Here is a 25,117-nt window from a genome sequence, read left to right as displayed (position 1 = left end):
GAACTAAGTGGCAATATAAAGTGGTTCACCTCAATTTCAATGACAACAAAATATACTGCATAAATCAAAATTGATTTAAACATAGCAAATAAAGCATGGAAGTATCCATCTGCAACTTGAATTAGAAAACCCTAAATACTGCAATCAAATTGTTGTCCTCACAAAACCAACATGTCTAGTAGACGGCATGCACAAAGTGATCACTTGTTACAAATCATAGGCAAAGTCATTCTCAATTCAACAAAAAGATAAATGTTGCTACACAAGGAAAACGATGAGGAGAATGGCTATCAGACAAGGAAACTGATGTGGAGAATGGCAGTCAGAGTCTAGCACATACAAGAAGGATCATATTCACAATATGAGAGAAAAACCATGACACAAGAAGACAAAATCAACTACAAATTTCTTCACCAGTATTTGTCAATCATGTTGCTAGTTGTGGAAGAAGGCTAGAATGATATCTTTGGAGGGAGGATCTGGTTAAATATGAATTATATCCAAAAATACTGGGGAGTTGGTCACAGAATTATATCCAAAAATACTAGGATCAAATATGAATTATTCCATCAAATAATAATAATAAAAATGCATATGTCATCGTAGCATTTGACAAAATCTAACAAAGTTTCTAGACTGGATTGTAAACCTAAGTTTCCCTGTTTTTTCTTGATACGAGTGCTATCAGGTCCCAAGAAAGGATTCTCCTTGGGTATCTCTGAGCTTCCAAATTTAAACATAGCAAATAATTACTTGACATGGTGTCAACCTAAATTTCTTGACTAGCAATCAGAAAACCCTTGTTGTCATAGCAAACATGCAGTAGCACTTTCAATTCACAAAACTAGCAATCAGACCTTGGACAGTAAAAATCTTCAAAGAACAGAGTAGTAGCATTAATAGAAACCTTTCCTAGTTAAACATAAGTATAGGATTACTATAAAAAATAGGAAACTTGTTCGATTTTATGGCTTACCAAGGAACCGAAATGAAGGTTGCCCTAAGCTTTCTTCTTCTTCTTCTTTTTCCTAAAGACCCTTTGTGTTCGTCCTTACCGTTCCAGAAACTGTTCGCAGACCTCTCTCTCGTTCGGTTATTTGAGAATGAATAAGTAGATGCAGGAACCCTAACCTCTCTCTTCCTCTCCTTTGTCGCCTGAAGCCTGAGCTCAACTTGGATCAGAGGTTTGTCGGACTCTCGTTCGCAGACACTCTCCCTTTAGGGTTTGAGAATGTCAAAAACACTTTAGGGTTTGAGAACGAAGGAGACGGCTTCCTCTCGTTCGCAAGCTCTCTCTTTCTCCTTAGTTCGTTCGTCGGAAAAACCCTTGCGCAGCTAAGATCTCTCTTTCTCTCTCCTCTCAGATTGCTTCTCAATGGAATGAAGAAGACGAGGGTAGTTCCTCGATTTGAAATGTTTGAATGAATTGATCGGTTCAGTTTGCATTTTCGTTGGTTTATGTATTCATCGAACCGGTTTATCTTGCTTAAAACATTCAAACTTCATTTGGTTTGAAATGAACAGCTGTGCTTAATTTTTATTTGTTGGCTCAATTTGAGCCATTTGCAGCTAAGTGCTGCGCAATTAATGCGCAGTGTTGAAGCAAAATTGCCCACCTCAAATAACCAAACAATTTACACTTTTGGAATTTAAAGGAAAAGTAATAAAAATTTGATTTCTTCAAGAATTTTCCCACCCCACCTTTATTCCCGCAAACAAATGTAGTCTATCTGTTTTGGTCAATCAATCTTATCTTTGAAATTTTATATATAAATGACAAAAAATTATCTAAATATTTGTTTGACAAGAAAAACAATTATAATAAAACGAGAAATTATATATATTTTTAATATATATTTCTCGCTGATTTCTTTTACGATAAGTATTTTTTGCCTTTTTCTTTTTTTGGGTACAAAGGCGCTTTTTATATATAGGGATAGGGATATTACATATGCACCTGTAGGAGTTGAACCCATGACCTCTCACTGAGAAGTAGGTTCTTAACCATTCCTACTACTCCTCCACTGGCAGTTTTTTATTTTTTTGCCTTTTTCATAACTCTACCGACCGAACAGGCCATATTTCGCCGATTTTTGAATTCTTGGGAGCATGCAAATACATTTGACGATTATCATCTCTTTCTCCCTCTAAGATTTCTGACGTGTTTTAGTTACTCCATATCCACCTCAGTATTCACCCTTCTTCTCTACCCTTCAGGTTGTCTGCAGCAATTTTGCAAAACCCCCAAGAGAAGAAATAACGCTAGGTAAGAAAGTCTTCCCCTCTGTTCGTCATTTCTCTTATCTGATTAGTTTTCTTCTCCCGCTTTTTTGTTCTTCTAATGTGTAATTATTGTTTGAGATCATTACATATGAAGGGGCTTCGAACCCTGCAAATTATTGAATCTTATTTTTTTTATGAATTGAATGAGTTTGACGTTAGCTTTCAAAATAAAATAGAAAATAATGTAATTGGAATAAGTTTCGTTGGGAGAAGATCTTTTGTCTGTGTAAAACAAGATTTTTTCTGTTTGGGTATAACAGGACATGGTTCCTTTGCTTGGAGAGTGATTTACGTCAGTTCTGTAGTTAAAGTCACTTGTATCTTCTTTGTGAGGCCTTATCTTCTCCCGTCTGTGGAAGAACTAAAGATGTTTTTAAGCTAAAACCCCTAGTTTGCTTTGAATGTTTGAGACAGCTCATTAGGTAATTAAGTGCATTTGAGTGATACGGCTTTACTTATCATGCTTCTTGTTCATAGCCAGCTTCCTGATATTGGCATCTTTGCGGAGGGGCATAAGGGTTATAGATGTATTGGGATTTGATAATGGTTTAAGGGACTCTACAGAGGCTTTGTATGGTAACAGCTAGCAGGGACGGTAAATGGGACTACTTGTAGACAATTGGAAGATTAAGTGTAACAGAATCATAGTTGTCATGGTGTCCAGGCAGCAAAGGGGAACATGGTGGGGGAAAAATAAGTAGATACCACCCAATGGGACAGGCTGACACCTTGGTCACCTAGGCGACGCCTTTACAACTATGAAAGAATGAAGAATGATTGTTAAAAAAAGAAAAAAAGAAAGGAAAAGAGAGAGGAAGAGAGAAAGACCACTAAGGTTTGAGCAGAGTCATGTAGTTGTTCTGCACCCTGATAACCAAAACAATAAACATTAAAAAAGAATTCCTAGTCTTGTGGACCGAATAAGGGACCTGCACCTGGCTCCGAATCAGAAACACTCAATTTGTTTGATGTTCTTTTAGGCATAGTTATACTGATATGTAGCTGAATCAGGTTAATCCTTTGGGATTCCTAGACCTCCTGTAACCAATTCCAGCTTGTTGGTTTAGTAGCATATTGCTTTGTAGACTATTAGAAGTTTCCCAGTTTGTTTAGTTGTCTCATTGAGTTAGTCTCCTAGCTAAGAGTACTTTCAATTTCTTACAGGAGTCTTTATTTGTATGTAATTATGTGTATAACCGTTGCTATGGATCATTTGAATGAATTGAAGAATTGGTTTGAGTTTATTGTGGTGTAGCATGGGCCTGTTGGCCGTTGTATTGCTGTTTCTCATCTTCCTCCTCTAAATATTTTTGGAATCCTTCCTAGGTGATTCCTTTGATTCTTTGTCAGTTGCATCTCCCTCCTTTTTGCTTCTTCTTTTCTTTACCTCCTGTTATCATTCTCTATTACCCCTCCTTCCCTTCTTCTAGTTACATGTTTTGACTATTGTTTCCTGTGCACAGTATTATATCCCTTAAATATTGGTATTTATCTCTCTTAAACCTTGCATTGTTCCAACTTCCCTACCCAGTTAAGAGTCTTATTTGTTCCTCAAAAATCCCCACCTTACCTTAAAGCTGATTACTTAGTGATTTTTTTCGAAGGCTCTGTAAATCTCATCTATTCTGTGCAGAAGATTTTGAGATTGAATAGGTCCTTGCTTAAGTAGAATGGTTTCTCACTTGGCTGCCTTCCTGACAAAGTCCTGTTTTGTCCTTTGATCCCTTCCAGATTGACTGCTCACCATTGCACTCCCATGCATGATCTGATCCATAAAAGGCTTCAACTCAGGAAGGGTAAGCTCCTATTATATGCAGGACAAGTGGAGGTCTAGTTAGGAGAAGGGGAAGTTCGGAAGAAATTCAGAATTGCAAGGGACCAGAAGACCACTAAGAAAGCGGTGGGAAGGAGTGCACATGCAGATAGGCCTTAGGCTACTCAAACCATAACTCAACTATTCCATTCTATTCAATTTGCACCAATTTTTTTTTTTATACATAATACATCTATCTAAAATCTAAAGAAATAAAGATTCCATATTACTTGTGTAAACCAAGGTTTAAAGTATTGGTATCTATCGTATTGGTTAGGTGATTTTAAGAGATTATCATCTCGTATCGAGTATTATATCGTTTTCTGGTCACTAGATTTTTGTGCAATCCAATGCATACCCTTTAAAAAAATAAGAGACCTATTGATATGTATTGATAGGACCCTCACTGAACTCCCATTAATCTCTTACTACTAACAGATATATGAGAAAGCATTACCTGAAAGCTATGAGCTTAGAACAGCATAACAGCAGAATAATATTGGAGTTATAGTCAATTTCATTAAGCAACTCTGATATGGATATAGCTGCTGAATATAGATTGTGATTCTAATAACTGATAAAGACTACTAAAATTAAACAAACTAAATCGAAACACAGATAAACAAAAGCAACTCTGATATGGATATAGCTGCTGAATACAGATTGTGATTCTAATAACTGATAAAGACTACTGAAATTAAACAAACAAAATCGAAACACAGATAAACAAAAGCAACACCATGGCTAGGCCATTCCCCAGAGGTTTCCCTCTCCTTAAGCACTTACTTGCCTCTTTTCTCCTCCCCTCCTCCTCCCTTACATACTCCCTGAATTCTAACAATCTCTTACACAATCAGCCACTTATCTGTTGCCACCTGGATTGTTCCTTCTGCTCCTCTGTTTACAGCAGGTTAGTGGCTGCTGTCCAATTGGATGCTGCCATCTGTCTTCTCCTCATTTGGATCCCCTGTAGCAGCTGTAGGTGATATTGCGTACTCCCTCTTATTCCTTCCCTTGGTTATTAGGGGCTTATCATGATCATATTGGCTGTATCCATAATCCAATATGGATATGTATCGGCTAGTATTGTATCGTATTGTGGGTTGCTTTAAACCATGCTTAAAACTTACATTATTGAAAAATATAAACTTAAGAAAACTCAAATTGGAAATTTTCCTATTTGCTACCCAAAATAAAAGATTATGTATTTGCAAACCATCTAAAATGTTAGATAATTTACAACCAAATGAATAGAAATGTAAATTAACCTTGATGGTGGGTCGGCCAGGAGAAGAGGTACACCTGAAAGAAATCAGAGTTGTGGGTGAAGAGAAGAAAAGGGGGGCTGGGAAGAAGGTGAGTACATGCACATCCCCAGGCTATGAGACCATAACTCAATTCGTTGTATCAAAGCTGTCTCCAACCATCATATATAAAGAAAAATAAATGTCTCCTAAAATAAGACTGACTCTCTCTAACTTGGAAACTAAATAAGGAAACTACGAGAATTAGAATAACTCCCCCGGTGTTGAGAAAAGCTTGCACAAGTTTCTAAGTTTAGAGTATCAACTATCAATACTATGTTATTGGGACCCACACTTATTGACTTCGACAGGGGGTGATGATCTAGCACAAGGTAGCGTCAACTATCATGATCTGCTGAAGGTTTCTAGCAAATAACATCTCTCTGATGGGAATCTGATTGTGGAAGTGCGAAAGTGACATTGGACAATTGAATGAGCCTTCAATTACCACTTCGATTGGACCCGTGTAGCAAAGGTTGATCATCACTTCATTGTTCACAGTTTCCTCCCCATCTGATTGCCTTCAGACGAGTGTATCATTCTTGACATCGTATTATACAAGTTGTTAATATTGCAACTTCTATAAGACCTGTTTTCAGTTTAGAAAGTTTAACCTAAATTTTATGGAACTTGCCTCTACTTGAAAGGAGTAACTCATATTCATCAATATCGATGTGGTGGGTTTATGGTAACAAGGGTAGATTGTGATAAAGTGAAAACCATAAATCAGTAGCATTGTCATCAACTTTGGCAAGTGCATAGAGGAGAGTATAATGAATAAGAAGGGTCGACTTCATTAACAATAAGATGACAAACAAATATAAAAATAGAAAGGAGGAGATATCCTGGAAAAGAAAAAGATATCATGATAGAAGATAAGCACATAAGGGAGCAATAATGTTTTGAATATGGGAGTCTAAAGGAGACTGATTGTTGGAAAAAGCAAAAGAAGACCAACTTGTCGTTAACTACCCTATTGCCCCATGAGGAAGTTGGCTGAAAAAGAAAGACATGTTGGAATTGAAGGAGACCAGCATGGAGGAAATTGACCTCAACAGGGACAACAACTGCTACTTCAACCTCGACTAGGAGATGATGATTTGGAAAACAATGACTTAACTGTCAACAATAGCTCCAGTTGCAATGATGAAGTGAGCCCAAATGTATGTGTTGAGAAACACAATATTGGTAGAATGGTTTAATTGATCAATGATCTCAAGCCCTCTATTTATAATTAAGTGGAAAATACATTATTACATAAATACCCTTACTTGGGTAACAAGAAATAGAAATTTACATAAATACAAACTCTAAATGAACTCCTAGTAGAATCCAACACTCTCCCTCAAGTTGAGGCATAGATATTAGTCATGCCCAACTTGCCTACAATATGAATAAAATCTCTTTCTTTTAAACCCTTAGTGAAAACATCTGCTACTTGGTCTCTAGACTTACAAAAGGCATGCAGATAAGCCATTGTTCCAACTTTCCTTTGACAAAAAACCTGTCAATTCCAATGTGCTTAGTTCGATTATGTTGTACCAGTTTATTAGCAATACTAATAGCAGCCTTGTTGTCACAATATAACATCATAGGGTTTGGAATTTGGACTCCAATATCTTACAACAAACCTTTTAACCATAGTAGCTCACAAACTCCACGAACCATAGCTCTATATTCAGCTTCGGTACTGGATAAAGCAACCACATTTTGTTTCTTACTTCTCCAAGTCACTAGATTACCTCCAACAAATGTACAATATCCTGAAATTGACTTCCTGTCTGGAGATCCAGCCCAGTCATCAGTGTATACTTCTACTTTTGGATTATCAGTGGGTGACAAAAGTATTCCTTTTCTAGGAGTTCCCTTCAAATGCTGTAGGTGTTCTAGTAACAGCCTTTATATGAGCTAAATATGGATCATGCATGAATTGGCTCACTATCCCCACGGCATAAGCAATGTCTTGCCTGGTGTGGGACAAGTAAATAAGCTTCCCTACCAGCCTTTGGTATCTTCCTTTGTCCACTGGTTCTCCCTCTTTTTCTTTAAGTTTAGCTCCAGCTTCAATAGGGGTATCAACTATTTGACACCCCAACATTCCCACTTCTGATAATAAATATAGGATATCCTTTCTTTGGGATAGGAATATACCCTTCTTTGATCGAGCCACCTTAATCCCCTAAGAAATACTGTAACTTCCCTAGATCTTTAATCTCAAACTCTCTGCCAAGAAAGTCCTTCAACCTTTGAATATCTTCACCATCATTCCCTATAATGACAATATCGTCTACATAAACAATGAGAAGTGTGATGTTAGTACCTGACTTCTTGACAAATAGTGTATGATAAGCATTGCTTTGCTTGTACCCAATAGAAGTCATTGCCTTCAGGAGGTGTCCAAACCAGCATCTAGGAGATTGTTTTAACCCATAAATTGACCTCTTCAACCGACAAACTTTCCCTACAGTATTGTTATCGGAGAAACCATGTGGGATCCATATAGACTTCTTCCGCTAACTCCCCATGTAAGAAGGCATTCTTTACGTCTAATTGGTGCAAGTTCCAGTCTTTGTTCACATCTACAGACAACAAAACTCTGACAATGTTTAGTTTTGCAACAAGGGCAAAAGTCTCCTGATAATCAATCCCATAGGTCTGGGTAAACCCATTTGCAACTAGTCTAGTTTTCAACTTGTTGGTTGATCTATTCATATTTTGTTTAACCACAAACACCCATTTGCAGCCCACTGGTTTTTTCTTGGAGGAAGTGTAACCAGCTCCCAAGTGTCATTTTTCTTCATTGCTTGCATTTCCTCTACTATAGCTGCCTTCCATATCTTATCAGCATAGGCTTCCTGCCAACTTTTAGGAACAGATACAGATGACAGAGAGGATATAAAAGCAAGGTAGGAGTCAGACAAAGACTTATAAGAAACATATTTAGCTATTGGATGTTGAGTACAAGATCTGACTCATTTTCTAAACAGCAATAAGAAGATCAGAAGAAGATACCTCAAGGGGAATAGTAGAATATGATTTTAGAGTAGGAGACTGAAGTGGTAACATGTCACCTTTCTCCATCTGCTTTAGCCAGCTGTAATTCTTCCTCTGATAAGTCTGCACCTCTTTATTTTGGTCAATCTGGTTTTGAAAGACCTCAACAGTGTGCCTCACAATAGTGGTCTCCCCTTGGATAGGTTCAGAAAATGAAGGGGGAGGATTAGAGTCCTCAGGTATACTGGCTGAAGTCTCCCCATGGTTAGGAAACTCTTTTTGAACTCTTAAGTTGTGTTGGTGTGTGATAGGAAGATCTAGAGTTAGAAAGAACACCTCTCCTCTAGGACTCTCTCCCTGGAGAGGTGTATAGTAAGGGCAAGACGCATTAAAAATTACATCCATGGATACAATGGTTTTTCTGGAAGGAGGATGATAACATCTGTACCCTTTCTGAGTAGCAGAATACCCCAAAAACATGCAGCGTAGGCCGCGGGGAGCCAACTTACTTTGGTGGGTTGTGATTCTGGCATAACACACACATCCAAAAATCTTTGGGGGAATAATAAAAGAAGAGGCTCCCTGGAGAATCTCATTATGACATTTAAAACCAAGCATCCTACTGGGCATCCTATTCATAAGGTAAGAAGCAATGAGTATATCATCACTCTAGTATTGGTCAGGTACATTCATAACAATCATAATTGAACGGGCTCTCTTTAAAAGATGTCGATTCTTCCTTTCAGCAACCCCATTTTGGGCAGCCATATTAACACAACTGGTCTGGTGTATTATGCCAAGAGTCAGAGAGATATCTTTAAAATTCATCATCAATATACTCTGTGCCATTGTCATTGCGAAGGATCTTCACAGTGGCATTGAATTGAGTTTTAAAAGATAAATCCATGTAGAACGAGAGTGACAATCAATAAAAGTAACAAAGTACATATGGCCAGTAATAGACACACGTCGGCAGGGACCCCACACATCAGTAAGAATGAGCATAAATGGAATAGATTTTCTATTATGAAGAAAAGGTAAATAAGTAGAACGAGTCTGTTTCGTAAAAATGCAGGCTTCACAAAAAAAATTCTCCTCATTACAACAAGAAACCAAATCAGGAAATACTTTCTTAAGAGTTCCTAGAGGGGGTGACCTAGCCTACGGTGCTACTGATGAAGGTCTGATATTACCGAATGGACTGGATTAAAAGATGTAGTCAGAGCAGAAGTAGATCCTCTAATTGGCTCGAGCAAATAAAGTCCATTGTCTAGTTTACCACGTCCAATCTCCTTCCCCATTACCAGATCCTTGAAGACATAGTAAGATGGGAAAAAAGTCACTTTACAATTCAAGTCATGCGTAAGACTATTGATAGAGAGCAAGTTAGTAGAGAAAGAGGGAACATGTAAAACTTTAGACAAAGAAAGTGATGGAGAATGCTAAATGGTCCTTTTTTTAGCAATGGAAGAATAGGAGCCATCAACAATTCGAACCTTATCCTTTCCAAAAGTTGGAGAATATTGTAAGAAAAAGGACAATAAACCTGTCATATGATTTGTGGCTCCTGTATTAATGATTTAAGGAGTAGAAACTGAAGAAACTTGAAAACCTGTAAAAGTTTTATCTGAAGTAGCAAGGTAGGAGTTGGTATGGGTAGTAGAGGAAGCAGTGGTAGAGGCTGTACCGGCAGTAGAAGACTGCAGAACACGTCGCAGAGTAGCTAACTCCTCCTGTGAAAAACCAAAGTCTGTAGAGGGTGTTGTGGAAACTGTATCAGAAAGATTAGCCTTTGGTTTTCCCTTTCTTTGTGCTCTTTTTTGCTCAAAATCAGCAGGTTTCCCATGCAGTTTCCAGCAATTGGCCTTGGTATGATATGGTTTGTGACAGTGCTCACACTTGGCAATCTCCTTAGTCGAATCAAATTTAGTGCGAACAGACTGTAAGGTTGACTTCTCCATAATAGGAGTATGAAGCATGGCTAATCGATGACTTTCCTCACACTGAACAAGAGCATAAGACTGTTCTAGTGTAGGAAAGGGAGATCAACTTAATACTTGCACTCTAATCTGATCATACTCCACATTCAAACCTGCCAAGAAGTCATATACCCGAATCTTATCAATGTGCTTCATATAAGTAGTCACATCATCTGGGTTAGTGGGGTGATAATCCCCATAATGATCCAACTCCTGCTAAAGAGATCGCAATGTGGCATAATATTGGGCCACAGTTAGTTCCTTTTGGGTGATCTCATGAAGCTTCTTTTGTAGCTCATAAACTTGTGTATCATTCCCCAACTGTCCATATGTTTCAGTAGTAGCCTTCCAGATTTAGGTTGCAGTAACAAGTAATAGATATCCACGGGCAATATTTGGAATCATGGAATTCAAAAGAAATGACATAATAAGCGAGCCATTTGAGATCCATTTATTCTGTAAAACACCTATGGTAGTAGGTTTGATAGTGGCGCCTGTAATGTGTCCAACAAGTCCTCTTCCGGCAATAGTCAGGTAAGCAGATTGAGACCAGATCAAATAATTTGTTCCATCAAATCTCACGGAAAGAGGATGAAGAGTGCGGTAATGTTCGGAGCCCGTGGGAGCAGGAGTACCATTAATAGTTGTCATGTTGAAACAATTTTCTGCAGTTCTTCAGTCTTCACCCTTTCGAAGTAACAGAAACGTCGCAGAATGCAATAGCCGAACTACCCAAAACAATTCTAAGTAATGATATGAGCCTTTTTTTTTTGGCTAACATAACAGTAGATTTGGAGAAAGAAAAAAAGGAAAAAAAAAAAATGGTTTGGTTTTGTCTAAATTTAAAGAGAACCAAACATATGGTTCAGCCAAAGAGCAACAGGTCTGGTCTAAATTTAAAGAGAACCAAATATGGTTTGGTTTGGTCTAAATATATAGAGAACCAAACATATGGTTCGGCCAAAGAGCAAGGGTTTAATGGGATTTTAAGGTTACTGCATCATCGTGTTTCGGACTTTCAGAAGGTTACCTGGCTTCGTGGCGATGGCTAAGACGATGGCATAAGGTGACTATAGCAGCGATGTTGGAACTTCAATGGTGATGGCAATGTCTATGGTGGGTGAAGTAGATTTGGTGGCTTTGATGGCGATGGTGAAGACGATGGCGGAGTTCTTTTTCCTCTTTCCCTTTTTTTTTTTTTTTTTTTTTTTTTCTTTTTCTGTTCTTGGTTTTGTCGAATTGAACTCACCGTATGCAGCGGTACTGAAGAACAGCCAGAAAGGGCGATGAGTTTCGATGGGTCTTTGATGGGTTTGAAGAACTGTCAGAAAGTTTTGATGGGTTTGAAGAACTATTAGAAAGTTTTGATGGGTTTGAAGAACTGCCAGAAAGAAAAGGCGATGGGTTTCGATACTCTTGTTGCGACAGCGACAGCGAGAGAGAGGCGAGGAGGTAGGTTTGCCACTCCTTTTTTTTTTTTCTTTCTCACTTCCCTAGTTGAACTTAGGCTTTGATGCCATTTTGAGAAACACGATATTGGTAGAATGGCTTAATTGATCAATGATCTCAAGTCCTCTATTTATAATTAAGTGGAAAGTACACTATTACATAATTACCCTTACTTGGGTAACAAGAAATAGAAATTTACATAAATACAAACTCTAATTGAACTCCTAGTAGAATCCAACAGTATGATTCGATAAAAACAGAAGAAATCAGAGACAATTCCTTTTTTCTTGGGCATTGGGTGTCCACTGCTCCTTGCTCTCTCTCATGCTTTTGCCTTTGTCATTTCATATTTTGGCTCTCTACTGTCTCTTGCCTTTTCTTCTTCTCTCTCTCTCTCTCTCTCTCTCTCTCTCTCTCTCTCTCTCTCTCTCTCTCTCTGCGTCTCTTTGTGTGTGCGCGCGCGTGTGTGCGTCTCTCTCTATTACCGGTATCTTTACAATTTCAGAAGGGAAATGAGGGTGGTGGGGTTCTCTTTGTTATTTTTTTCTTTTTCGAGTTTGGTTTTTGCTAACAGTCTTAAATCAGGGAAAACAAAGGGAGAAGAGGTTACAGTTTAGAGTCAGGAGAGTTGGGGAGAGTGAAAGGAACAACTTTTCCTTGTTGCTGGTATCAGCAGTATGTTAACAGAACAGTTGGAGAAGAAAAGGAGGAGGTTGAATTGAATGGGAAGGAAGAGGCTGGGATCCTTTGGCTTTATTATGAAGTTGATTGCAGGCTGTTAGGGGAAGGGGTGCAGCTGAAAGAAATCAAATTTGGAAGGGGAAGAGAGCAATGTATAAGAGAAAGGGTGGAGGAAGAAGAGTTTGCACACACAAAGAGCCCATGGGCTTTAAACCATAACTATCATTATCTCAAATTGTCTCCATTACTAGGGGAATTGCCATGGTTTGAGAGCTTGTGAAATATCAAAGAAACCCGAAAACGAGATGGGGGAAGTGAAATGGGAAGAGTTGTATATCTAGGCCAAGATCTCGGTTTGAGATTGACTGAAGCTACCTTATAAAAGCTGCAGATCTCAATTGAGATTTAGTCATCTCGACTCCACTCAACAAGATCTTGTCTCTCTTGCAATTATGAGAGATTTTGCCGCTGCTTTGGTCGAAACACTTCCCAATCTTCAGCAAAAACTTGTTTAAAGCATCTACAACAAAGATTCAAGTGGGTTTTTGCCACTGCCTTGGTTTTGGCCGGAGTTTTTGCCGCTGCCTTGGTCGAAACACTTCCTAATCTTCAGCAAATACTTGTTTAAAGCATCTACAACAAAGATTCAAGTGGGTTTTAAGCAAATTCTGAAGAAAGGTGAGAGATCATCCCAAATTTGATCTTTTCCGGAAAACTATGTTCCACACTACTTCTTTGGATGTGGATTAAATATAACTTAGCTTGTCATGTGAACATGTTTGATGTACTGTTTGAGTTTAAACCTTAATGTATTCATCTATATCAAGTCATGGTTGTGTACTTTAAGATTTTTTGTGGGATGAATAATTAATTGTATTAAAAGAAGGCAACGTGCTTACAACATCACACAATAAAGCAAAATACATTGCACATTAAAGCAAAGATTAAAAAGCACTGACAAAGCGACATAGGCAGGCCCAATGAAGGTGGGCCGAACAGGGTCAGAGAGCCTATTTTGCAAACCATAGGTTGGGCTAGGTGGGCTCTGGGGTTCATTTATGAGGGTAAGGCAAGTGATTGAGTTGAATGGCTGGGTTTTAAAAGAGGGTTTGAGATGGGATAGTTCAGAGGTAAAAAGGAAGAGATAGCATGGGCCTTGGGTTATGGAAGTTAGGCCCATGAGCAAGAGGATTATTTGCTGCAAGAGGCGGTGGAGTATAGGTTTAAGAAGGGTGAGAAAAAGCAGCTTTTGGGGATCGGTCAATTGCTTGGTAAACAGGAAGGAGGCTAGAGGAAGCAGAAAGGGAGAGGGGATGGCTCGAAGGAGATGGATGCAAAAGGTTAGATGGCTCAACAGAACCAGGGCTAGCATGAGAAGGGAAATTTACCTGGGAGAGGATGGCCGGACGTACCAGAGGGCACAATGACCTAAAAGCAGCAGGTCGAGGATACCAGAACCGTCAAAGGCGTCAACGAAAATGGTTGGAGCAGGCAAAACTTTTGCAGGAACCGACGTCAAGCAATCTAACTTTGTAGGAATTGAAAGAGCAACAGTCGAACCACCAGTAGCTACAGGCAACGACGGAGGAGCAGAGGTACGAAGGCTTAGCTTTCCCTTTCTTCTACTGTAAGTTGTACCGGCGGAAGAGGCGACCGACGGAGAAGCATTAGCAGCAGCGGGAACAGTTAAGTGTTCAAGTCGATCAACCAGGCTGCGAGGGATATCAGAATCCGGCGGCAGCATCAGTTCGACAAGAGGTGGCGGCGACAACAGATCATTTGTTGGAGACGAGGCACCAGCAGCAAGAGGAGGATCACGCAAGAGACTTGGAGGGAGAACAGCACAGGCAGAAATCCCCACCGACGCCACAGGAAGCGAAAGCACCAGAACGGCCGACGAGGGTGCAGGGGCAGCAGGAATTGGTCCAGAAGAGCACTTGTGAATGTCATGACCGAACATTAGGCATCTTGAGCACCAAGTAGGAATCTAGTTGTAAACAATAATCTGGTTGATATGAGAACCCGAGTCATCAACAATGGATATGCAGGGAGGCAGGGGTTTGGAAGCCGACACCTCGACATAAAGACGAGCATAGGAAAGCCTTTCAAGTCTGGAAGTTTTCATGTTAGTGCGAAGCGGGCGACCTAACACAGAGCCGATGCGGCTTAGGCATTCATTGTTCCAAAACTCTAGGGGGGAGACCAAGTAGATTGATCCACAGGGGAAGGGAGTTGAAGTCGACCTTGCGGAGGGGCATGGAGGGTTCCCAAGGTTTAATGACAATTGGGGATTTCCCAACAAACCAAGGAGAGCCATCAATGGCCTTGGATTGACAGCCAGGAGAGGAGAACTTGAAGAGCAAAATTCCATTCTCAATAACAAAAGTATCTAGTGAACCCAATGATTTCCACTACTTAGCAAGAGAGGCTTTGACAATACCAAGGGGAGGGTAGGGGCCAAGGAATTGTCCTAGGACAGCATTCTTCCAACGGAGAATATCAGGACCTGAGGCAGAGGATGGACAACGAACTAGGGGGATGGGAGAGTCAGAGGAAGGAGGGATGAAAGAAAGGTTGCAAGATGAGGCCTAGGGTTTGAAGAGAGAGCTCTAGGCATTCGGCTAGGGATAGGGGCAAGCAATAGGATGTGGCGTAGGGGGAAAGGAGCTGAAGGAGGTGGAGGGCGGAGGTGGGGGTGATGTAGAGGCAGAGGGAGGGGAGGGGGGTCACCGAAGGGGGAGGGTCCATCACTCCTTACCCATTACATTCTCAGAGCAAAAGACCCTTACAACTCATCTTCCTGCAATTAATGTGGCCTCTGATCATCCGTGATATGTCACAAAATATCTTAAGTGTCTCACCCTGTTTTAACCAAAAAATCTTATCCTCCATGGTTTTATCTTTTGTAAAAGTCCTGGTTTTGTGTGTGGATTTGTTTGATTTCATCTACAATATAATGGCTATTTTTGCAACTCCTTATATATGGATTTGATCCCTATTCATACAGTAAGAATCGTGTTTCAGAAGAATCCAGTCTTGAGGGATCGATTGTTCTATGGTGTCTTTGTACTTTAAGATTTGTAAGTCTTCATCTTCACTTTTCTAGTGCATGGTTTCAAACTTAGGGTCAAATCCGAACTCACATCTACACTTGTTTTCTCATAAATCTAAGGCTGCTACTGTATTTAGAAAGCCTAAAATAGGCTGGTTACTGATTTTCAGCCCAAACAGAGCCTTAAAACCCACCTTAGATGGGCCATCGAATTAGTTTGAGTTGGTCTGGAAAAAATACACCATCTTGATGAGATCTCGGTTTTCTGGCCCACCCAGATGGCCATCGAGATTGATTTGTTGAACCATGGGAATTTCATCATAGAATAAGAATAAATAGAAATTTATGTGTATCTCCCTTGAGTGCATTATGTATTACAAAAACAATCTTCAGTTTTGGGAAATTACTCGTGCCTATCCTGAGGGCCCAAAACCATAGTGCACGTGCCCAAATTGTTACCCGTGAATTTTCTCTGCTGAAGATTAAAGTATTCTGGACATTTTATGACCAAAATACCCTTAATAGGGTAAAATTACTTTATTGTCCTTTTTTCCATCCTTAACATCTTCTTCTTCAGCTCAGTATCTCTCCCTGGTATTGACCCCAATCTCCAATTCTCTCTCATATCTACTCTCAACCAAGCAAGATCAAGCCAATTATGCAGACAAACAACAACAACTGTGAAGGAGGAGCTTGAACATCTCATTATTTTGATCTTTGATACCCATGTGAATAGAGTCATGATAGAGACTAGCTTCTCCAGTTCTGATCCCAAAGTTATCATAGAACAGTCCTGAATGCTTCAAGCTTCATTAATCATCTAAAATTGGCAGCGGATGGGGGTTGAACCTGCAAAAATGGTGAATAGGAATCTGTATTTGAGTCCCGGGTTGCAGCAGAAGCAGCAGGGAAGTTCTCCTCAATTTGGACAGCAGGGAAGCGAAGAGTTGAAACTCCAGTAGTGCCCATTTGAAATTTCCTCCTCTTTTAGTAGAACATTCTGATGGGGACATCACACCCATGCCCATCCACCCCTCGTTACTACCAGAGGCGGAGGCGATGGAACCTTTCGCTTTGGTTTGGCTACTAGGTCATCTGGACCCTTTGGACCATGGTTCAGACCACATTTCTTGTTACATATTAGTATTAGTATTTATTGGGTCATTTTTGTGAGAGTAGTTTAGGGATTTTTTTTATATCTTGGAGTTGTAGAACTTTAGTCTGTTTCTTTTATTATATTGGGGTTATTTTACGAAGTTGATTTATTTATTTTCCCCTTAAATTTGGTAACCACCAATATTGTGGGATTATGAAGAATTAGAGAGAGAGAGAGAGAGAGAGATGGGGCGGAAAAAAAGGAGAAAAAGAAAAAGAAAAAAAAAGAAACCAGAATAATGCGACTGCAGCCCCTCTCGCGCTGGCAGGAGTTCATCCCTCCCTCTTCTCAGTAAGCCCTTCATCTTCTTCTTTCTGTTTCTTTTTGGTCTGAAAATTCTCTCCCCCTTTTCCTTTTTCTAGTTTGGTATTTTCTTGCCTAGAACCTCATGTTTTCTTCTTCTTTTCACCTCCTTTTCTCTCATGGAACACCTACAAAAGAATTGTTTTCTGTAATCCTATTTTTCTTTCTAGACCTGTGTTCTGTCTCCTCTTTTCTTGCCCACCTCATGGCAATCCTGCTGCTTCTAGTTCATTCTTTTCTCCAATTCCTGTTGACAGCCCCACCTGCTGTCTCTTCTTGTTTCTTGTTTCTTCTGCATCTTTTTCTTCTGCTATCTTGGCCCTCTATTTTTATGTCGAGAATATTATTAGCAGAATTGTTTCTGCAAAATTTATTCTTTCAGTCCCTGCTTACCTTGTTTTTCTTCACCTTTCTCCTTTACAGTAATTCTCCTGATTGTTTTGTTGGACTATTATTTGAGGCTGCTGGTAATGTGTTTTGTTACTAATTCCTTTTGGTGCTTGAATTGATGTTAGTGTTAGTTGGGTTGGGATTAGATTCATACATTGAATGTAATACTTATTCCCTCATTGAATGAAAGGTCATTTTGATGAACTACTGCGGTATTTTTTTTTGTCACTTTGAATGCAATGCCTCATTCCCCCTTCTCTAGTTTTGTGGATTGAATAAATAAATCTAATTTGTTCCTCCCTAGGCCTTTAAGTTTTATCTTGCATATTATTTATATGTTTCTTTGCTGAAATTTTAATTCTGTATTGTACTCTAGTGTGAATTCAATTTCGTGCTGTGCAAACCCCTCCCCTCATCCCTTATAGTGTGTCTTAGTTGGCTTAGAATTCCATTTCTTGTACAACACCCTAGCTCCTAGGGCAGGCCTACATCACTTCTCAAACTACCCGTTCTCAACCCATCCCATCCATTCCTTGATTCCCCTGAATTGTAGACCTAAAAGTCATGTGCCTTTCCACATGTGTCGAGGTTTCCAAACATGAAATCCAGAAACCCAACAGAATAAAATCCCATTTTCTTTTGTGAAATTTTCTCAGCTGAATTATTCTTCTTTGTTGGAGAAACCATTGAAATTTAACACCTCTCTTTCTGCCTCTGGTGCAATGGCTTTAAATGTTGAGTTTGCACCTAGACTCGAATGAATCGGGGGAGAGATGGGTATTTGATTCATACCAGTCCCATCATGTTGATTGCATTCCAACTTTTCCAGTAGTTTTCCTTTTCTTCCTTTTTCCATTTTCCCTTTCTTCTCTCCTTTTTCCCCCATTTGTTATACTAATTAATGTCGTTTTTTTTTTTGGATGAATAATTATTAATGTCGTTTTGTGAATACCTTAAGATCCAAAATGTTCTAAAGAGGGAGAATGAGTGGGAGCAGAGCAGGAGGAAGCGAGTGGAAAACAACCCAAAACAGCGTCAGAAATCCAGCGACAAACTAGGGTGGGAATAAATGGAGGTAGCATCGGGTTTACCTAAAACAAGGTTTTCTGGATTTGTGAATTGGGGAAGATGATGGGGTGAATATTGCTATCTGATTCCCCTTATAATTTGTTTTAAAAAACCATATTAGTAAGAAGGGCAATTTAGTTGGCCTAAACATTATTCTAATGTTTTCTGTCCAAGAATAACGGTATGGGTGCATCTGTTACGGTTTTGGGACCTCAGGGGAGGCACATGTAATTTTCCAAAACTGAAGGCTGTCTTTAATTACATGATGCCTCAAAGGAAGTGTAGTTGTAAACTTCCCAAAAATAAAAGACTCCTAGACTGTGTAGTTGTTAACTTCCCAAAAATGAAAGACTCCTAGACTAACTCTTTGACTATGATTCTATTTCAAATAATAGGTTGAAAGCATTAAAATAAAATATCCTATATAACTGAGTTCTAAAATAATTAAAAAGGAAACTAAGTTGAATTCCTAAAATCCTACTAGATCCAGAACTCAAGCTGGACCTGGTTTATCTCAGTTTGGAAATCCAGTTGGGTTTGGGTCAGTCCAAGACAGCGTGTTTGCATCAGTCCTACTGAACCAGAAAACGGTTGGGATCCAGTTCACTTTGGTTTGGATATATAGTTGGTTTTGGTTCAGTCCTAGATGGTAGTTGTATAAACTCCCCCAGTGTTGAGAAAAGTCTTGTCAAATGAGAGTATCAACACAATTTGACTGGCATCCAAAAATATCGACTTTGAGAAGGTGATGATCCAGGAATCTCATGGTCAACTGTCTATGCTGATGGTTGTTAGCAACAAACTAACAAATTCTTTAAACAGGAATCTGAAAGTGGGGTTTCACTTTTGTTGATCCGCCCTTCCACGTAGGCCTGGGGCATTGGCTGATACTAGGGCAGCCTCAAAGCAAATTCATTTGAGATGCTTTTGTTTTCTCTTTGATATCTGTTTCAATAAGGGGGATTTTAGATATAACTTGATTAATTTTCTAGCAAAGGTTATTATACTGTGTTTAAATCATTTTCCCGCACCGATTTCGTACTGAAACTGACTGTACCGTTTTTGCAGATACTGAAAAAGTTCCGAGCTGTATAAATTCGGTGTGGTACGGTTTCAGTTTTCAAATTCGGTACTGAACTACTTAAGCCGTACCAATTGACACCCTTATCTGGACTAGGTGAGAGCAATGGCGTCTTTTTCTTCTTCTGCACTACGAGAACTACAGCACGAGCTGGAGATGAAGGCCAATGATCTTAGTAAGCTCCAAAAAGGCGAGTTCTTTGTTCTCCTCTCCTTTGTTTAGATTGCTTCCAATAAGTCTCGAAACTCTCTAACCCTAGCTTTTCATCTCAAGTTTTGTTTTCCTCACTTTTGGAAGTCCATGAACTTGATAAATTCATTCTCGTTTCAGATATTGCAAAGAACCATCAAGTAAGGAAGAAGTATACTATCCAGCTTGGTGAAAATGAACTTGTTCTCAAAGTCAGTTTAATTTCCTCTTCAACTTCCATTTATTGTTTTTCCACCTATTGTCTTTTCCTCTGATTTTTATTTTTTATTTTTTTATTTGTGTATAGGAGTTGGATCCGTTGAATGAGAATGCTAATGTGTACAAGTTAATGGGTCCAGTCTTAGTGAAGCAAGACTTGGCAGAGGCAAATGCTAATGTTCGCAAACGGATTGAATATATCTCTGCTGAATTGTATGGTGACTTTGTTTTTGGGTATTTAGTTTCTTTTTTCTTGCTTACAACTAATTCTCAAGGGGTTCCTGTTCTTTTTGCATTTTGTATTCTGATAGGAAACGTCTAGATGGTAATCTTCAAGATCTGGAAGAGAAACAGAATAGCAAGAAGGATGCAGTAAGTACTTTACCTACCACTAAGATGCTGCTATGGGATGCTTATGTGCCTTACTGAAATGTTAATGACTTTTCTCTTCACCATAGATTCATGATTGGTTGTGATTACTTTGAGTTAGTTGGATTCCTAAGTGAATAGTTATGTAACTAACTTTTTTTTTTTTTTTTCTTTTTCTGGGGGGGTGGGGGATAAACAATTCCATTGAAAGGGCCAAGCCCCTAGAAGGGAAGGACAAAAACTTAAACTGGGACAAGCTGAGAGGCATTCGATGTTATGAAAAGACAAGAACCTAACCTTGGGCAAGTTTTAAGGAATTGATGTTTTCTCCTTTTTTCATTTTGTCAATTTAACTGTTTCACCTCCATATGTTGATAGTCACTTTTCTGTTTTGCAACATAATCTAACAGGACAAAATGTGAGATGGCAAAATTGATAAGATACTCATAATTGAATTGTCACTATTGTTGCTTTTAAAGGTAACTTTATCTTCTGTTTTCTAAGGAGAAATTATAATATGCAGATGGTGGACGTTGGATTTCCATTTAGTTGTTTTTGTTATTTTGCATGTTTTTCGTAAGTTTATTCAAATAATTCGTTTTAGACCATAGTTTAAAGATGTCTTGGTGATGATGACACACGTGTTAATATGATAATGTGGTTTCAAATTGCTGACGTTCTTCCACAAGCAAGATTGTTAAGGGGACAAACTGATGCAATCCTACTATTTGAAGACCCTAAATTTGGGTTGTTATGGGCCCACTTACATTTATACGGATCAAAATGTAATGGGAGGACCATAAACAAAATGAAGTGGTTTGCAAGTAAATTTTAGAAGGGAAGATTGGTAAATAAATAAAATAGGGAACAAGTGGGAAATTATGAAATAATTTTTTTTGGGGGTAGAAGGGAATTATGGAATAATGGGAGTGAACTCGAAAGTGAAATAAATTAAAAGAGTGCAAAGTCATGAAGATAAAATAATCAGAATTTGGCAAATCCATCTCCCAGCTGTACAAAGGGGTGAAATGGCTGTCTTGGTGAGATTGAGAATCTTGACTCAATTGAGTTAGGATGCCTCTTTGTAACATGATTTGGGTAGTCCTCTGTTGGTCCAAAATCTCAGTTTGAGATCTGGACTAGACCAGAATCTTGATTGAGTAGTGGCGTTTTTTATATTACTACCTATCTTATCACCCTCCCACGAAAAGGCAACATGATCTTGTGGGTTTTTGTTCTATGCTGAAAATGACCAAGTCCAAGAACATATGAACTGATATATCTTTTGATTGTTTCAGACTTTTGAAAGCTTGCATCTTCAATTCTGTTGTCTTTTATTTTTATGTTGAAATTTGGTGATATTTCAGCTGAATATTGATTGACATGATGCGACTTGATGGTAGATTTTTGATTACATGTTGCGGCTTCATATTGAATTTTGTTTATGTAAGTTACATAATTGATATATTTAAAAAATTATGCTGGAACGTGATGTAGATTGTCGAGGCATCGCTTGGGTGCTGCCTAATGGCCTAAGCACTTAGGAAGGACCTGGACCACCTTGAATTGCCTTAGCTCCTTGGTTGTTATGTTACTAATGGCTTCCTAATGTCTTCAATCTTGTTTTACAGATCTTAAAGCTACAACAAAGAATTCAATCTCTACAAGCTGGAAAAGCAAAGGCATAATTTAATTTGAGGATGCAGGCCTTATTTGGCAGCAAGTGCTCTGTGATTGACTTGGCATTGAAATGTCATATCCCTATCTTATAACAGGGATGGTTCTGGATAAAATTCCCCCCCCCCCCTCCTTACATGTATTGACATTACTCTTTGATGTGAGCCTGTACATCCCACTTAATACTTGAATGACGGGTTGCATGAATGTAAAGGTATGTCACTTATCCATTTTGTCCCAAGATATAATAGTATGTAAGGTTACACATGAATTGCTTAAGCCTGGATGGTACTGAACCTGGTTCTTCTAGGATTCACTCAGTTGAACAATTCTTCTGATTCATAATGGCTGTGGCAAACTGAATAGTGAATGTAGAATCACAAATTCTTTCCTATTATTTATGAGCTATTCGGTTAGTTTAAGTTTATGTCCATAAATAAGTGTTGAAAACATGGACTAAGGTTTTTTAATTAGAATATGATTATGTTTCCTAATAAGTCTAGAGTTTTATTTCTATTTGTTTTATATTTCCTTTTCCTACTTGGTATATGACTTAACTAGGTTGTAACTATAAATACCCTATTGGGGTCTTGTGAATAATATACTTTAGTGGAGTAATTCCTCACATTACAACATGGTATTAGAGCAAGGTTTTGTTTTCATCCTACGGAGGTGCCGGAGAATTTTTTTTTTTGAAGTCGCTATTCAAGTGTTTGTTTTCTTTTCGGGTATCTTAGAAATGTATATTGGGTGATTAAGTGCATGTCTAGGAAAATTTTGTCTAAGGAGTCTGGTATTTAAGCGGACCGGTTGTGTCTCTCTAGTCTTTCCTGGAAACTTTCCTAGTGTACTTTGGTTCAACAATATACCAATTGGAGGTAACCTGAGGAGATATTTTTTACGTGAATTAGTGGGAGTTATTTTGTAGTTAATAATAGTTCGTGATAGAAGCAAAGGCAGCTTTTGCAAATTTGAATAGTTCAAGGTACTGTTTTGTATTTTTGAAAATATTTCAGGGACTTTTTCATAATTCTGAAAAAGTTTAGGGATTTTTTTTGCAATTTCCAACAATTCCAGGGATTTTTTTGTAAATCTTGAAGAAGTTTAGGGAAATTTTTGCAATTTTCAACAACTGTAGGGACTTTTTTGTAAATTCGGAAAAATTTACGGGACTTTTGCAATTGTTAACAATTTTAGGGATTTTTTCGTAATTTCGAAAAAGTTTAGGGGGCTAAATTTGAATAATTTCTCTTTGCGATGATGGCTGATCCCATATCTCCTTTATCCGGTACATCTGAAGAGTCTCCCATGTCTTCCATTCATAAGGATCGTGAGTTTTCTCCGCTTCAGATAACCACTGTGAAACTTAATGGGACAAATTATCTTAGATGGTCTCGTTCAGTTTCCTTCGCTGTTGGTGCTCGTGGTCTTACTGGCCATCTTGATGGGACTTTTACAAAACCTTCCACACCTGATCTGCAACTTTCCAAGTGGTATACAGATGAATGCTTGGTCATGGTTTTTTTTTCATAAATTCCATTGAATCTAGCATAACAGAGAGTTATCTCCTCCTTCATGATGCAACAACTATTTGGAAAGTTACTAAAGATACATACTCCAGAATTGGCAATGATGCACAATGCTTTGAAATTAGACGGAAAATCAATCAGTTACAGCAGAAGGATCTTCCTCTTTCTTAGTACTATAACACTCTTCGGGGATATTACCAGACTATAGATTTCTATGGGAAGTTTACACTGAAGAATGCTGAAGATGCTATCGCCTATCAACAATGGGAAGATAAACAGAGAGTTTATGATTTTTTGGTAGGATTGAATATAGAATTTGATCAAATTCGCGCACAAATCCTTTCTAGAGAGCCTTTCCCTTCTCTGGCTCAAGCCTATGCCACGGTAGATACCGATGACAGTCGAAGGACAGCTATGGTACACACTCAAACATCTGATAGATTTGCATTGGTGGCTGATTATGGTAATAATAAATCTAGTTCTGGTAATTTTCGCCCTCCAGTAAATTGCGAGTATTGTGGAAAAGAGCGTCATACAAAGGACAAGTGTTGGAAGTTGCATGAACGTCCAACAAATTCCTATGGAGGAGGTAGAAATGGAATCAAGGGCAACAATCAAACATCTGCAAATCAAGCCAGTTCTGACACCCTGAGTACTCCAACACCTCTTTCCTCAAATGAGCTCCAGCACCTTCGCCAGTTGATGTCCAGACTTGACTCATCTTCTCCAGTACCAACTTCCAGTGCGAGTATAGCCTCTGTCATTGTTCCCTCTATTGATCCACAATTCCCCACAGGTATTTTTTGTTGTCACAATGTCAATTTGACTTATCCCTCCTGGGTAATCGACTCTGGGGCAACCGACCATATGACAGGCTCATTTACTTTGTTTCATACTTATTCATCTGTTTCTATTGCTCAGGATGTTCGAATGGTTGATGGGTCTCTCTCCCCTATCTCTGGGAAATGATCTATTATCTGTTCGCCTTCCCTTCCCTTATCTAATGTCATGCATGTTCCTAAGTTTTTGGCTAATCTCTTATCTATTAGTAGCCTTACTCGTGATATGAACTGCAAAATAACTTCCTTTCCTTCTCATTGTGTTTCAGGACCTGGAAACGGGGCTTACGATTGGTAGTGGTAAACAGAAAGGGGGCTCTACTTAATGGATGGGTCCCCATCAGCTCTTTCTACGGTCTCTAGTTCCACCTCTCCTGTACTTTTTACCTTATTACAGTGGCATAGTCGTCTTGGCCACGTTCCTTTACCTTATTTGTCCAAATTATTTCTTGATCTGATTAAAAGATGTAATATGAATGATTTTTATTGTGAGGCATGTATTTTGGCCAACCGACCAGGCTTGTTTACCCTATTTCAGATAATCGTAGTAAAATTCCTTTTTCAGTCATTCACTCTGATGTGTGGGGTCTTTCTCGGATCGTGTCTGTATCTGGTCATAGATGGTTTGTTACCTTTATTGACTGTTGTACTAGGACCACATGGGTTTACTTCACCGAAAAAGTGACATTTTCTCGTGCTTCCAAAATTTTCATAATATGATTAGGACTCAGTATGGGGTGAT

General features: G+C 38.8%; 1 protein-coding gene across 5 annotated transcripts; it reads left to right on the top strand.

Moving 5' to 3' along the window:
• The first annotated feature begins 2,037 nt into the window (after window positions 1-2,037).
• Window positions 2,038-24,356, top strand: LOC149012228 (prefoldin subunit 6-like). Of its 5 annotated transcripts, none has more exons than XM_089158444.1 (7): window positions 2,038-2,266; window positions 4,015-4,079; window positions 19,541-19,728; window positions 19,884-19,954; window positions 20,050-20,174; window positions 20,273-20,333; window positions 21,962-24,356. In XM_089158444.1, the coding sequence occupies exons 3-7, from the start codon at window positions 19,659-19,661 to the stop codon at window positions 22,016-22,018; spliced, it is 384 nt and encodes a 127-aa protein (XP_089014570.1). In that variant the 5' UTR covers window positions 2,038-2,266; window positions 4,015-4,079; window positions 19,541-19,658; the 3' UTR covers window positions 22,019-24,356. The 5 variants fall into 5 exon arrangements, with proteins under 5 accessions (XP_089014570.1, XP_089014569.1, XP_089014566.1 ...); XM_089158440.1 differs by having other exon boundaries at window positions 2,039-2,266; window positions 19,541-19,743; XM_089158443.1 differs by lacking the exon at window positions 4,015-4,079 and having other exon boundaries at window positions 19,650-19,743.
• Window positions 24,357-25,117: the final 761 nt, after the last annotated feature.

The sequence above is a fragment of the Hakea prostrata genome, chromosome 6, assembly GCF_041222555.1.
Source record: "Hakea prostrata isolate BN-2017 chromosome 6, UWA_Hpros_2, whole genome shotgun sequence".
Classification (NCBI taxonomy): Eukaryota; Viridiplantae; Streptophyta; class Magnoliopsida; order Proteales; family Proteaceae; genus Hakea; species Hakea prostrata.
The sequence above is the reverse complement of the archived record's forward strand: the minus strand, read 5'-3'. Positions and strand labels throughout refer to the sequence as shown.

Coding starts and splice junctions, on each gene's coding strand:
- LOC149012228 (XM_089158443.1), top strand. CDS start 19,659: ATGGCGTCTTTTTCTTCTTCTGCACTACGAGAACTACAGCACGAGCTG. Junction 19,955..20,049: donor AAAATGAACTTGTTCTCAAA/GTCAGTTTAATT, acceptor ATTTGTGTATAG/GAGTTGGATCCGTTGAATGA. Junction 20,334..21,961: donor AGAATAGCAAGAAGGATGCA/GTAAGTACTTTA, acceptor CTTGTTTTACAG/ATCTTAAAGCTACAACAAAG.